The 12,531-nt window shown below is 39.0% G+C and overlaps 1 protein-coding gene across 2 annotated transcripts in view; it reads right to left on the minus strand.

Annotated features, from left to right (window-relative positions):
- Window positions 1-2,304: 2,304 nt before the first annotated feature.
- Window positions 2,305-12,531, minus strand: part of LOC115215082 (cAMP-specific 3',5'-cyclic phosphodiesterase 7B) — a 29,654-nt gene continuing 19,427 nt past the window's right edge. For both annotated transcript variants that reach the window (XM_029784242.2, XM_036505520.1), the window contains 4 exons: window positions 12,110-12,175; window positions 11,829-11,925; window positions 6,434-6,514; window positions 2,305-3,622 (listed from right to left, as the gene is read on the minus strand). In XM_029784242.2, the coding sequence (XP_029640102.1) occupies window positions 2,553-3,622; window positions 6,434-6,514; window positions 11,829-11,925; window positions 12,110-12,175 (1,314 nt within the window). In that variant the 3' untranslated portion in view covers window positions 2,305-2,552. The remainder of the gene's footprint in view (window positions 3,623-6,433; window positions 6,515-11,828; window positions 11,926-12,109; window positions 12,176-12,531) is intronic.

The raw sequence follows: 12,531 nt of genomic DNA on the forward strand, positions 1-12,531 counted from the left end.
CTATTTTCACCGAGCGATCAAAAGTCCCTTGAGAATGCAGCGGATCCGCAGTCACCAAAGAGCTGGCGGTGTCATATGAAAATGTCCCTGTTATGAGAAAAAAGATACGCTGTGGCCATAAAATGAGGGGTCACTCGTAAACAGAGCTGGATAACAAAACCGTTCCCTCTTTAGTGTCCACCCATAATTATGACCCTAGTATCGATCTATTGCATTTCAATCTGTTTTAGGGTTAGGGTTGAGAGGAAAATTAAAACTGCATATGTTGTGAACTTAGAATATGTGTTTATTAATAAAAGTTTAATAACGATAATCTTTTATTCATACGAACGTAACTGATATGAAATATGTCATAAATAACAGTGACAAATTCATATGACACAGCCAGAAAATGTTGTTGACACACTACGGCAGAAATCCTTTTCACCTCAATAGACGTCATTGATTGGTTGAAATTGCCGAAATGCAAGAAAATAAACAATAAATATCTTACAAACTACAGAATTTTCTCAAGAAAGCCAAGAGAAAAAGATGTTTTATAAACACATTCTACCAGTATACGAAGTTTAAAAGCGTTTAGTTACGTGGAAATTATTTAAAAAAAAAACTGCCGGTCAAACTGAAAAGATCCGAACTTTGGCTCCACGCACAATCACGGAGAGAGGCAGGGAATCGATAAAGGAAGATGATGTATATTTCCTTATTCCGTGCTCCCATCACGCATCGAGGATGGGCAGAGACAAAGCAGGAGAAGACAACTTGGCAAGAGTCGCCTCCCTTACAGTTAAACGCGGAAAGTAGACCAGAAGTTGACCCGGAAGAAACAGTAAGATTTGATCAATAAAATAAGATGTAGGCAGAAATAAGTATTGAATTCGAAACTAAATGACTTAAACACCTGAAGGGAGTGTCTGATATCTTGGGGGGGGAGTGGTTTGTCAGTTATATCGACTGATACTTATTTTATCGATCACGAAAGAATGAAGTGCAAAGTCGACTTGGGCGTAATTTGAACTCAGAACGTAATGAACCGGGAGAAATGCTACAACCGCCTTAATGGGGAAGCACTTCGTCGGTTACGACGACGAGGGTTCCGGTTGATCCGAATCAACGGAACAGCCTGCTCGTGAAATTAACGTGTAAGTGGCTGAGCACTCCGCAGACACGTGTACCCTTAACGTAGTTCTCGGGGATATTCAGCGTGACACAGAGAGTGACAAGGCCGGCCCTTTGAAATACAGGGTACAACAGAAACAGGAAGTAAGAGTGAGAGAAAGTTGTGGTAAAAAAGTACAGCAGGGATCACCACCATCCCCTGCCGGAGCCTCGTGGAGCTTTTAGGTGTTTTCGCTCAATAAACACTCACAACGCCCGGTCTGGGAATCGAAACCGCGATCCTATGACCGCGAGTCCGCTGCCCTAACCACTGGGCCATTGCGCCTCCGACAACCGCCTTAATAATAATAATAATAATAATAATGACTGTGACGACGACGTGATGACGATCATGATTATGATGATGATGGTGGTGGTGGTTTTGATGACGAAAAGACGAGTTGGACAGTTGAGGGATCGTACACGAGGTCATTCGACTTGCTATAAATGGTAGTTAAATCTTAAATTATATCCCAATACTTTAAAGAAGAAGGATATATTTGACAATGTAGCGCTGGACGCATACATTCATATTTACACTCATATACATACATATAATGTGAACATAGATTCATACATACATATACACATTTATACATAAGTTCATACACACATACATTCGTACATACATGCATACACACCCCCACACACATATACATACCTATTTCTTTACTACCCACAAGGGGCTAAACACAGAGAGGACAAACAAGGACAGACGAAGGGATTAAGTCGATTATATCGATCCCAGTGCGTAACTGGTACTTATTTAATCGACCCCGAAAGGATGAAAGGCAAAGTCGACCTCGGCGGAATTTGAACTCAGAACGTAACGGCAGAAGAAATACCGCTAAGAATTTCGCCCGGCGTGCTAACGTTTCTGCCAGCTCGCCGCCTTAACACACATATACACACCTACGTACATACATACATCATACATGCAAACATATATACACACAAGATCTCCAAGAGCTGTCCTGTCTTGATTCAAACAAGAGTCTCGCCATTTTGTCAGTTACAAGTTAGAATTCTGCAATGGAAAAGAATCTTAAAAATAAACATGCGTACATATAAACATACATATATACACTCACACATAGATACATGCATCTACACACACACACATTTCTTAAAGAACAACACGAAGAGACCTTTTTTTAGGTGACCTCCAAAAAAAAACTGTTTTCTGTTTTTTTTCAGTCGTTCTTTCAAACCACTTTATTTAATTGAGAGATGAAGTCTTTTTACCAATGAATTATGAAGATTTTATTCTTGTTTATTTATTTTTTTTGTTTTTTGGTAAATTGTCTGATCTTTTGTTGGATTTCCTGTTCAATTTAATTTAAAAATACTTTTTTTAAAAAATCCACAAATATTAGAAATGAGGATTTAATAACACTTTAAAGAGACTCCTCATCGGATGCTCGTCTTGTGCGTTCTGATAGTTTTGTGGGCTCGCTTTGACTTACATGTATTATATCTGCCTTTGTCTGATCTGGTACCATCTTGCTTTGGCTTGTTGAAGACATATCTCCATGCGAACCCAAAACTTGACCCTTTATTTGAAACGTGAAGTCTATGGCAGAAACCCTTCGTAAAGGGTTGAGAATAGGGTCCCTAGTTTGCCACCATTCCCTACCTGTAGTTTCTTGAGCGTTACCCGATAGAGGAGCAAGTACTGTTCGTGACTGGAATGCCTGAAAAGGACACGATTCAATCTCAGCGGGAGGGCTTATTGCCGTTAATGCTAAAAGAGAAGTTAAACGTGTGGCTGCTTTTTGTCCGTTTGCTGAGGGCATTTGACTTCGTTGTGCTAAATGGGGGTCTGAAGAAAACAGTCTTGAAGCGAGTCTACTCGCTTCGGAACTGGGGCTTAGAGTAGTAATTTTGGGACGACCCAGTACACTCTCGATCGAGATACTTTTTTTAGTGGTGGGGAAAAACCCTTCAAAAGAGGTAGCATGGAAAAAGTTATTGCGAGGTACGTTTCGTCGAGATCGTTGTACATGCGGGAAACTCTCTCTCCTCACCGTAACACGGATCGACTCACGCCGAAAGTAACTCAACGGCAGACTATGTCGACGTGAACCAGGAACAAAGTTCTCTCGGTTTTCCATTATGGGAGAATTACTTCGGAGACTTTCTGAATGATCCAAGGAGCCGTGCCTGGACGGTAATGTGGAGAGGAATCGGGTTTCTCCAATGATATCCCCTTCCTCTGACTCGCTGTTGTCCGTATCGCCATTTACGTTGCTGTCCTCGTTCAGTTCATCTTGTTCAAACACAGAAGACAAACTTCCGGACGTATGCTCCTCGTTCAGTTCGGCTTCTTTCTGTAACTCTACGGCCCTTTCTTTTTCCCAACGGTTTTTGTTCGTCTTCACGTTATCTAACATGTTCTTCGACAGTTCCGACCGCATAAAACGCCGCCATTCGTGAAATAAGGGGTAAACAACATGCTCCATGAAACCTGAAAAATAATAATAATAATAATAATAATAATAATAATAATAATAATAATATCAAATTTTTGCTACAAGGACAGAATGGGGGAGGGGATTAAGTCGATTTCATCGACCCCAGTACGTAACTAGTACTTTATTTAATCGACCCCGAAAGGATGAAAGGCAAAGTCGACCGCGGCGGAATTTGGACTCAGAACATAAAGACAGACGAAATAACTTTTTCTTTACTACCCGCAAGGGGCTAAACACAGAGGGGACAAACAAGGACAGACAAACGGATTAAGTCGATTACATCGACCCCAGTGCACAACTGGTGCTTAATTTATCGACCCCGAAAGGATGAAAGGCAAAGTCAACCTCGGCGGAATTTGAACTCAGAACGTAGCAGCAGACGAAACACTGCTAATCATTTCGTCCGGCGTGCTAACGTTTCTGCCCGCTCGCCGCCTCCAATAATAATAATAATAATAATAATAATAATAATAAATGCCCTGATACAGTGGCTCTCATGGTTGCTGATCTTAACTGATTGGAAGTGTTATCATGTACATCTTTTTTCTTGGTATAAAAGATCGGCTACAGCAAATATTCTGCTCAATACCACAGATTTGCTCGTCAGTTGTTTGACCATAACCAGTTGAGTATGACCCTTAGTGGCTGACGATATGTGCATCTCTGATCATGAGCAGAAGTAGTGGGGGAGCATCATAGCCGTGTGTTGAAAGGAATTCTTAGAGGTTTGGATAATTCACCTTTGGAAACATGGGTGGTTCGTTCAACATCCTTAAACAATCCTCATTCAGGGACCTTTTGAGCGGGATGGGCTACTCGATCAGAAGAAAATTCTAACTGGGCCCCACCTGCAAGGTCATGCGCTGTTTATCTTGATATGAGATCACCATGTCGCGTACATATGGTTGTGATGTATGTGCCTAGTGTACCCTTATCAGACAGGTAGTCATGATGGGGATACTGGGCTTCGTATATTTGTACCCCAGTGTCACTTTGGTAGCATGCACTACTCAGTCACTCAATAATAATAATAGTAATAATAATAATCCAATTCGTGGCTTATCCACTGAAAGTGATCCCTGGCTTACTATCTATGCAAGAAATACAAAACATTGTCTTAACTGGCAACTGGTCACACGTATTGAGAAGAGAGCATTGTCGCTGTGAATTTTTTCGCTTTGTTTTCTTTTTTTGTTCTATCACATATCTTGACTTTATAAATGAACAACCAGGTGTGTTTATTTTTTATGACCTACCAATGTACACGGCAAGTTTCTTTGTCCTAGGTGTTGCGAAGACACCCGGCAAGAAATGGAAACAAAATTGAAAGAAAAAAAAATTTTGAACCCCCCCAATCGTTTCTTCTTTTAGGGAATTTAAGGGTCTTTCAATTGCACGTCTGACCATTCTGGATTTAAGTGGGGTCAAAAATAATCATAACATCAAGAAGAGCAATTTTGCTTCACGGAATTTTTATGTATTTCATTCAAAACTTAAACGTCTAACGCAGGGTTTTCCAACCTGTTTTACTATCAATGGTCCCTTTTATTCAAATAAATTTTTATATACGACCCTAAGGTTTTGAAAAGTATGTATATATATATATATATATATATATATATATATATATATAAATCAATTTTATTGAATAATAAAAAAAAAAGCCCTCGTTTTCTTACGTTTTATGTAAGAAGTGAAAACTATAACTAACCGTCACGTTACGGAAACAATATATATGCGACCGAATAATTTGACATAATTGAGTAATGATAGATTTTTACACTACAGCTTTTTAAAATTTTAAGCACAACTCATTGTGCCCTCCACCATGGACCCATTAGGGCCCATTGTGGAACCTTTAGGGCAGGGGTAGGGAAACCTTTTAGTGCGGCGAGCAAACATTTCCAAAGAAAAAGGTCCGCAAGCGGATCAGAAGTTCTAATTCTTATATCTGTGTTAATCTTGTATATATCTATGTATAATTCGATATACATTAATAAAGAAAAGTTTAACATTAAATTAACGCATAACATCTTCATTAACGCCGCCACAGAATTTAGGACTTTTATATTACTTATGCGGTATTCTATATTTTCCAGCTAGTGTGTAGTTGGGTCTCAAGGGGGTGGCACAAACCTAGCAATACGTGTTTTATAGTTGAAACAAAATTTCCATTCAAATAGCAATCACCGGACGATTTTCTGTTCGAGACTAAGAGCGCGACCCATGTCGCAAATAGGCGTATGAATATTGTATGATTTCTATAATTGGAAAATTTATTATATTTTTTACATACGAGTGCATAGGCGCAGGAGTGGCTGTGTGGTAAGTAGCTTGCTAACCAACCACATGGTTCCGGGTTCAGTCCCACTGCGTGGAATCTTGGGCAAGTGTCTTCTACTATAGCCCCGGGCCGACCAATGCCTTGTGAGTGGATTTGGTAGACGGAAACTGAAAGAAGCCTGTCGTATATATATATATATATGTGTATGTGTGTGTGTGTGTGTGTGTTTCTATGTCTGTGTTTGTCCCCCTAGCATTGTTTGGTGTGTTTACGTCCCCGTCCCCTAGCGGTTCGGCAAAAGAGACCGATGGAATAAGTACTGGGCTTACAAAGAATAAGTCCCGGGGTCGATTTGCTCGACTAAAGGCGGTGCTCCAGCATGGCCGCAGTCAAAACGGGCAAAATAAAACGGGCTTGCAGGCGGAATTCCTCCACTCCTGCTTTAGGGCCTGCGGATCCGAGATGGGGGAACCGTTGGTCTAAAGGAACCTAATGACAAAGATGCTATTCGGACACTTACCGGCCTGTATTTTCGCCATAGACGTTGAATATCTGTCGCACATTGGTGTGATAGGCAGTTTTAATTTCCTCTCACAGTCACCTAAAGAAAACAAGAAAAACAAAAAGAAAAACCGAATAAATACAATCGAACGGGATACAAGCATTTTGTTGTATTACGGGAGAATATTCTGGAAGAATGATAGAGTAACGTGGTTTTAGTTGGAAATTTGGACGGTAAAAAATGATAGGGTGCGATGAATGGTGAATGAGAAGGTGGTAGGAGAAGGGGAAGAGAAGGAGTAGTAGTAGTAGGAGGAGGAGGAGAAGGGGAAGACGAGTAGAAGGAGGAGATAGAGAAGGGAAGAAGAAGGAGGAAGAGGAGGAGATGGGGAATGGAAGAAGAGGAGGAGATGGAGGGGAAAGAAGAAGGAAGAAAAAGAAGCGATGGAGAGGGAAAGAAGGAGGAAGAAGAGGAATAGATGGAGGGGGAAAGAAGAGTAGTATATGGAGGGGAAAAGAAGAAGGAGGAAGAAGAGGAGTACATGGAGGGGGAAAGGAGAAGGAGGAGGAAAAGAAGGCAGAGGTGGAAGAAGAGGAAGGGGCGGAGGTGGTTTGCTATACTGAAGTCTTGAGGTTGAACAACAACAACAACAACAGCAACAACAACAATAACAACCAACAATGAATAATTTATTGTTTTGTTGTTTGAGGCAAGTGACATTTTAGTTCAGATTAATTGCTGAAGTAATTAGAGTGAAAATATAACCGTGTTAATATTTGATCAACATTAATGAATCATTAGTGGGCAATTTATTTAATGAGGGGTCAGTTATAATTATTGGTCTGCCGTTGATGACGAAGACGATGACAATGACGATGATGATGTCAATGATGACGATGACGATGATGCTAATAATAATGAAGACGCCGACGACGATGACGATATGTCCGACGGTGTAATTATTATTTTCTTTTAAATAAAGGATGAGGTGAATGTATGTTTAGTAACATGATTCAAGTGGGACGATGGCAACAGGTGAATCATGGCCCACAAGGGGCCCACTGTGGTGTTCTTTAGGGCCTTGAACCTTTCGAAAACAATTGCTCAAATATAATATACTTGTCGACCATTGAGACAAATACAAATGTATCGAAGAACTGTGTCATTTGAGAGAGGAATTTTACAAATTAATAATTAATCTTAATCCCCAAGAATATCTTAATCTATCTGAATGAAAGCAGAATAACTGACTCCGCCAAAGTGTGTCATTTTTTCCCCTTCTATTAGTTCACATAATCTCATTAGAAGTCATTTGAGCCCCTTCAGAAACTGTTACACTTTGGAAATTATTTACGTGTTTTTACAATGATTACGATCTCTTCCTTGTAAACAGAAGTTTGTAATTTTCAAATGTTTATTTAATTTACTACGAGACAGAGATTCGTTTGTCATTTTATATCTGCATACCACATTGAGTGGTAATGGCTGGTTTTCATTTCCAGTTCAAGAAAAAAAAAAAAAAAATTCAAAAATTATCTGCTGCCACAGGAATTTCTGACATTTGAAACATTCTTATCATCAGATTGTCATTCGTCAAAGCTATGCTTCTTTTTCAGAATTTTATTCATTTTATGGCGGTGAGCTGGCAGAAACGTTAGCACGCCGGGCGAAATGCGTAGCCGTATTTCGTCTGCCGCTACGTTCTGAGTTCAAATTCCGCCGAGGTCGACTTTGCCTTTCATCCTTTCGGGGTCGATAAATTAAGTACTAGTTACGCCCTGGGGTCGATAAATTAAGTACCAGTTACGCACTGGGATCGATGTAATCGACTTAATCCGTTTGTCTGTCCTTGTTTGTCCCCTCTATGTTTAGCCCCTTGTGGGTAATAAAGAAACAGGTATTTGTCATTACGTTCTGAGCTTAAATTCTGCTGAAAGAGCGCCCGTGAAGGACTTGCGATACTTATAACATAAACAAAAAGTTAGACGTTATTAATATAATTCACTACATTGTATATAGAGAAGCCACGATTACAAAAAGATTGGGATTTAAATTGAAACTAGTTTTAAATGAAGCTGTTTACAGTAGAGCGTGACTTGCGGAAGATTTGTGTATTGATTTTAGTAGTTTGAACGACCATATGGAGGCTCTTTCGTTGGCACGTTCGACGCTTGGTTATGACAGTTGATACCTCCTTGTCGCAAACTCGTTTCCATATTTCAGCACAGCTCCTTCCCTTTATCCCTTACCCAAAACCAACAGCGTTTTATCATTTTTTGACGTCTCAAAGTCTCACTCTCTTCTCTCTCTCTCTCTCTCTCTCCTCTCTCTCTCTCTCTCTCTCTCTCTCTCTCTAGCTCCAGGAAATAGAAGGACCGAAAGATATGATTAATATATGATATTTATTGCCACAAGATAGATAAGACACAAATGAAAACAAGCAACCAGTCTTTTGGTGACGTGAATGTATAATGCTAATTACGAAAAGTGCTTTAACATCTCTCTGGACTACTACTACTACTTCTACTACTACTACTACTACTACTACTACTACTACTACTACTACTACTACTACTACTACTACTACTACTACTACTACTAATAATAATTACAATAATAACAGCAGTAACATAGGCATCAATCATTATCACATCGAGACTTGTTACGTCAAGATCCAATAAAAATAGATTCGATCGAGAGAAAAAAAGAAACAGGAAGAAACACAACAAAGCAAAAAAAAAAAAAAGAACCCAAACAAAAAACAAACAAACAACAACATAAAAACGCTGGTAGGTTTAGTAGTTCTTAGCAAGGTAACTCTCTGATGTCGCTTATGTTACGAAAAACCCAATGTCATATTAATTTTTGTGTCTGACAATCAATCCATTACGCTAACTGCCATCCATACTATAATAATAATAAACGTAATGTCTTTACAAGCAAAAGTAGCCGACAAAGTAGAGAGACAAAGGATGTGTGTGTGTGTGTGTGTGTGTGTGTGCATACACACACACATATATGCGTATATCCATGTATGGTAACTCACATGTGCACGCATGGGAGTTACATTATGTATACATATACATATATACATACAAACATACATACAAACATACATACATACATACATACATACATACATACATACATACATACACGCGCACATGTATATAGCCATATAAATGTGTGGGTGTATATATATATGTATGCGTATGTATACATATACATATGTATATATATACATATGTATATATACACACACATATACATTTCTATTTACAAACATGAAAATGCATATACGCATGTGTATTTAAATGAAAACACACGCACATACGTGCGCGCGTGCACACACACACACACACACACACACACCACACACACACACACGCACATACATACACACGCCCACACGTACACTGGCATATGAACAATGTAATCTTTTGAGTCACTTATGAACGATGCGCTGAAGATGAAGAACAAAACTCGAAATATTTTTCACATGGTTTTTTTCCCTTTCACGGAAAATGGCTGAGCTAAAATAATCAAGCTACGCATATAGAGAAATAAAAATGTCAACCACAAAAGTGATGGGACTTTATTTGCACAGCGATCATTGTAGCGTGATATATGAACAGACGTTAGTACATTTGTCCTGAAACAACATAAGAAGACTAAGTGTATCTCTGTCTGTCTGTCTATCTATCTATCTATCGTGATCGTTTTTTTCTTTTTCTTTTTTCTTTCCCTTTTTTTTCCTTTCCCTTTTATGATCCCTTTTGATCGAAAACCTACCCCACTTTTTTTTCTCCCCAAAAAGAAAAGCTCTACTTTGTAATCTGTCCCGTCTGTGTGCAGCCCTGTGTGGCTAATAAAGAAACATATCTATCTATCTATCTATCTATCTATCTATCTATCTATCTATCTATCTATCTATCTATCTATCTATCTATCTATCTATCTATCTATCTATCATAAATGTGAAACAAGGTGGAAAAAAGAGTACTCAAATACCAGGGGTAGAGTAATATGCTTATATATATATATATATATATACATAGGGGAAGAAGTCACGATAAAAACAAAAGACGAAGACAGGTGGTGTAGAAAAGAAACAGATGTATTAGTATAACGCTCAGGAATTGAAAAAGTCTTTTACGTTTCGAGCCTACGCACTTCCACAGAAAGGATATATATATATATATATATGCTATCTATAGGTTTTAGATATGCTATCTATAGGTTTTAGTCAACAAGGCTCACAATGATTGGGTAATGAATTCGATTCCCGGATTGGGCTCTGTGTTGTTCTTGAGCAAGACACTTTGTTTCACGTTGCTCCAGTTCACTCAGCTGTAGAAATGAGTTGCAGCACCAACTAGTGCCAAGCTGTATTGGTTTTTGCTTCTCCCTCGGATAACATCAGTGGGGTTGAAGAGGAGAGGCTGGTACGCATGGGTGACTGCTGGTCATCCATAAACAACCTTGCCCGAACATTTTAGGGTAACTTTTTAGACGCCATCGGAGGGTAACTTTTAGGCGCTATCCCATGGTCATACATGATCGAAGAGGGTCTTCACCCAACCCCTTTTTTAGCCAATAATGTATATAAAAGATGTAAATATATCACCGTTAAATACAATACTTTCATGAGTAGAAAATGTGAGTTGCTGAAATATCTTCAATTTTGTTTTCAATTCCTCAAAAGGTAGATTATTCTCATTACCTGTCCACAGAAGCACTTCCAATTAAGCGACTATTTTCAAGAGCTTAAGAGAATTGGATTGACACATTTGCATATACGACTCATTGTTGGCACCTACTTCAATTAATAATTCAATATTTTAGCTGTGTTTGGAATGCGTTCAAGTGGTAACGAACGAATTACCAAGTACATTTTCATAAATGTATATTTGTTGGAGCAAAATAAGACTCTTAGAAATTTAAAAATGTAATTAAATAAATATTATTTAATGCAAGGAATATTAAAAAAGTGTAAGGAGATTAAATATGTTTCTTAAGGATTTTTAATGCTCCGTGCATCATGACAGCTACTTACTGTTTATCAAACAGGTATTTAATTTCTAAACAATTTAGAAATAGGCGTGTGTTGCTGTTGCTGTAGCAGAAGAGGATGAAAAAAACGAGTGGCATTTTATTATATGCATAGGTGGAGTGGTTTTAGCGCCACTCATCTTGGTATGGTGACTGAATGGATAACTGAGAGAAAAATGGTATTGCAGTGTAGACTAAAAAAAAAAACAGATATTCATCGGTGGCATCACTACTGCTCGGCAATGTTGGAAAGAGTGGTACTATCGGGAGGTGCAGAAACTGTGGAGATTCCCGATCATCTGTTGATGAAACGTGTGTTTCTGAAATGTAAGCTGTAAGTACATTACTAAATAATATGTACCTTGTAGGAAGAACTCTTCACAGATTTTCTCACTCCATTGCTTACTGGCAGGCCACAGCCGGCACGGGTTACTGATATCGGCACATTTCATGGCGATCTGTAATGGAACATCAGAGGCACTATTAGTTATGTAATACAAAAAAGAACAAGTTTGGAGAGAGAGCGAGAGAGAGAGATGGTGTGTGAGAGGGAGGGAGTGTGTGTGTGTGTTTGTATGTGTGTGAGTGAGTGTGTGTGTGTTTGGGAGAGGAGAGATAATGGTGATGGAAGAATATATTTACCTGCATCACAAAATGTCTATGATTAGCATTGTTCTTGATTGTGAAATTGGGATCATCTTGGTACTCCTGAAAAACAAGACAAAAACAAAACAAAATAAAAGCATTTGTATATTTAAATAACCACATACATATCAAGAAATAAAATGATAGTAAAGCATTTGTAGGTCACTGAATGTACAACACTTTCTACCTGGAAGCACTCCGTCGGTTACGACGATGAGGGTTCCGGTTGATCCGAATCAACGGAACAGCCTGCTCGTGAAATTAACGTGTAAGTGGCTGAGCACTCCACAGACACGTGTACCCTTAACGTAGTTCTCGGGGATATTCAGCGTGACACAGAGAGTGACAAGGCCGGCCCTTTGAAATACAGGTACAACAGAAACAGGAAGTAAGAGTGAGAGAAAGTTGTGGTGAAAGAG

The sequence above is a fragment of the Octopus sinensis genome, linkage group LG8 (genome assembly GCF_006345805.1).
Source record: "Octopus sinensis linkage group LG8, ASM634580v1, whole genome shotgun sequence".
Taxonomy (NCBI): Eukaryota; Metazoa; Mollusca; class Cephalopoda; order Octopoda; family Octopodidae; genus Octopus; species Octopus sinensis.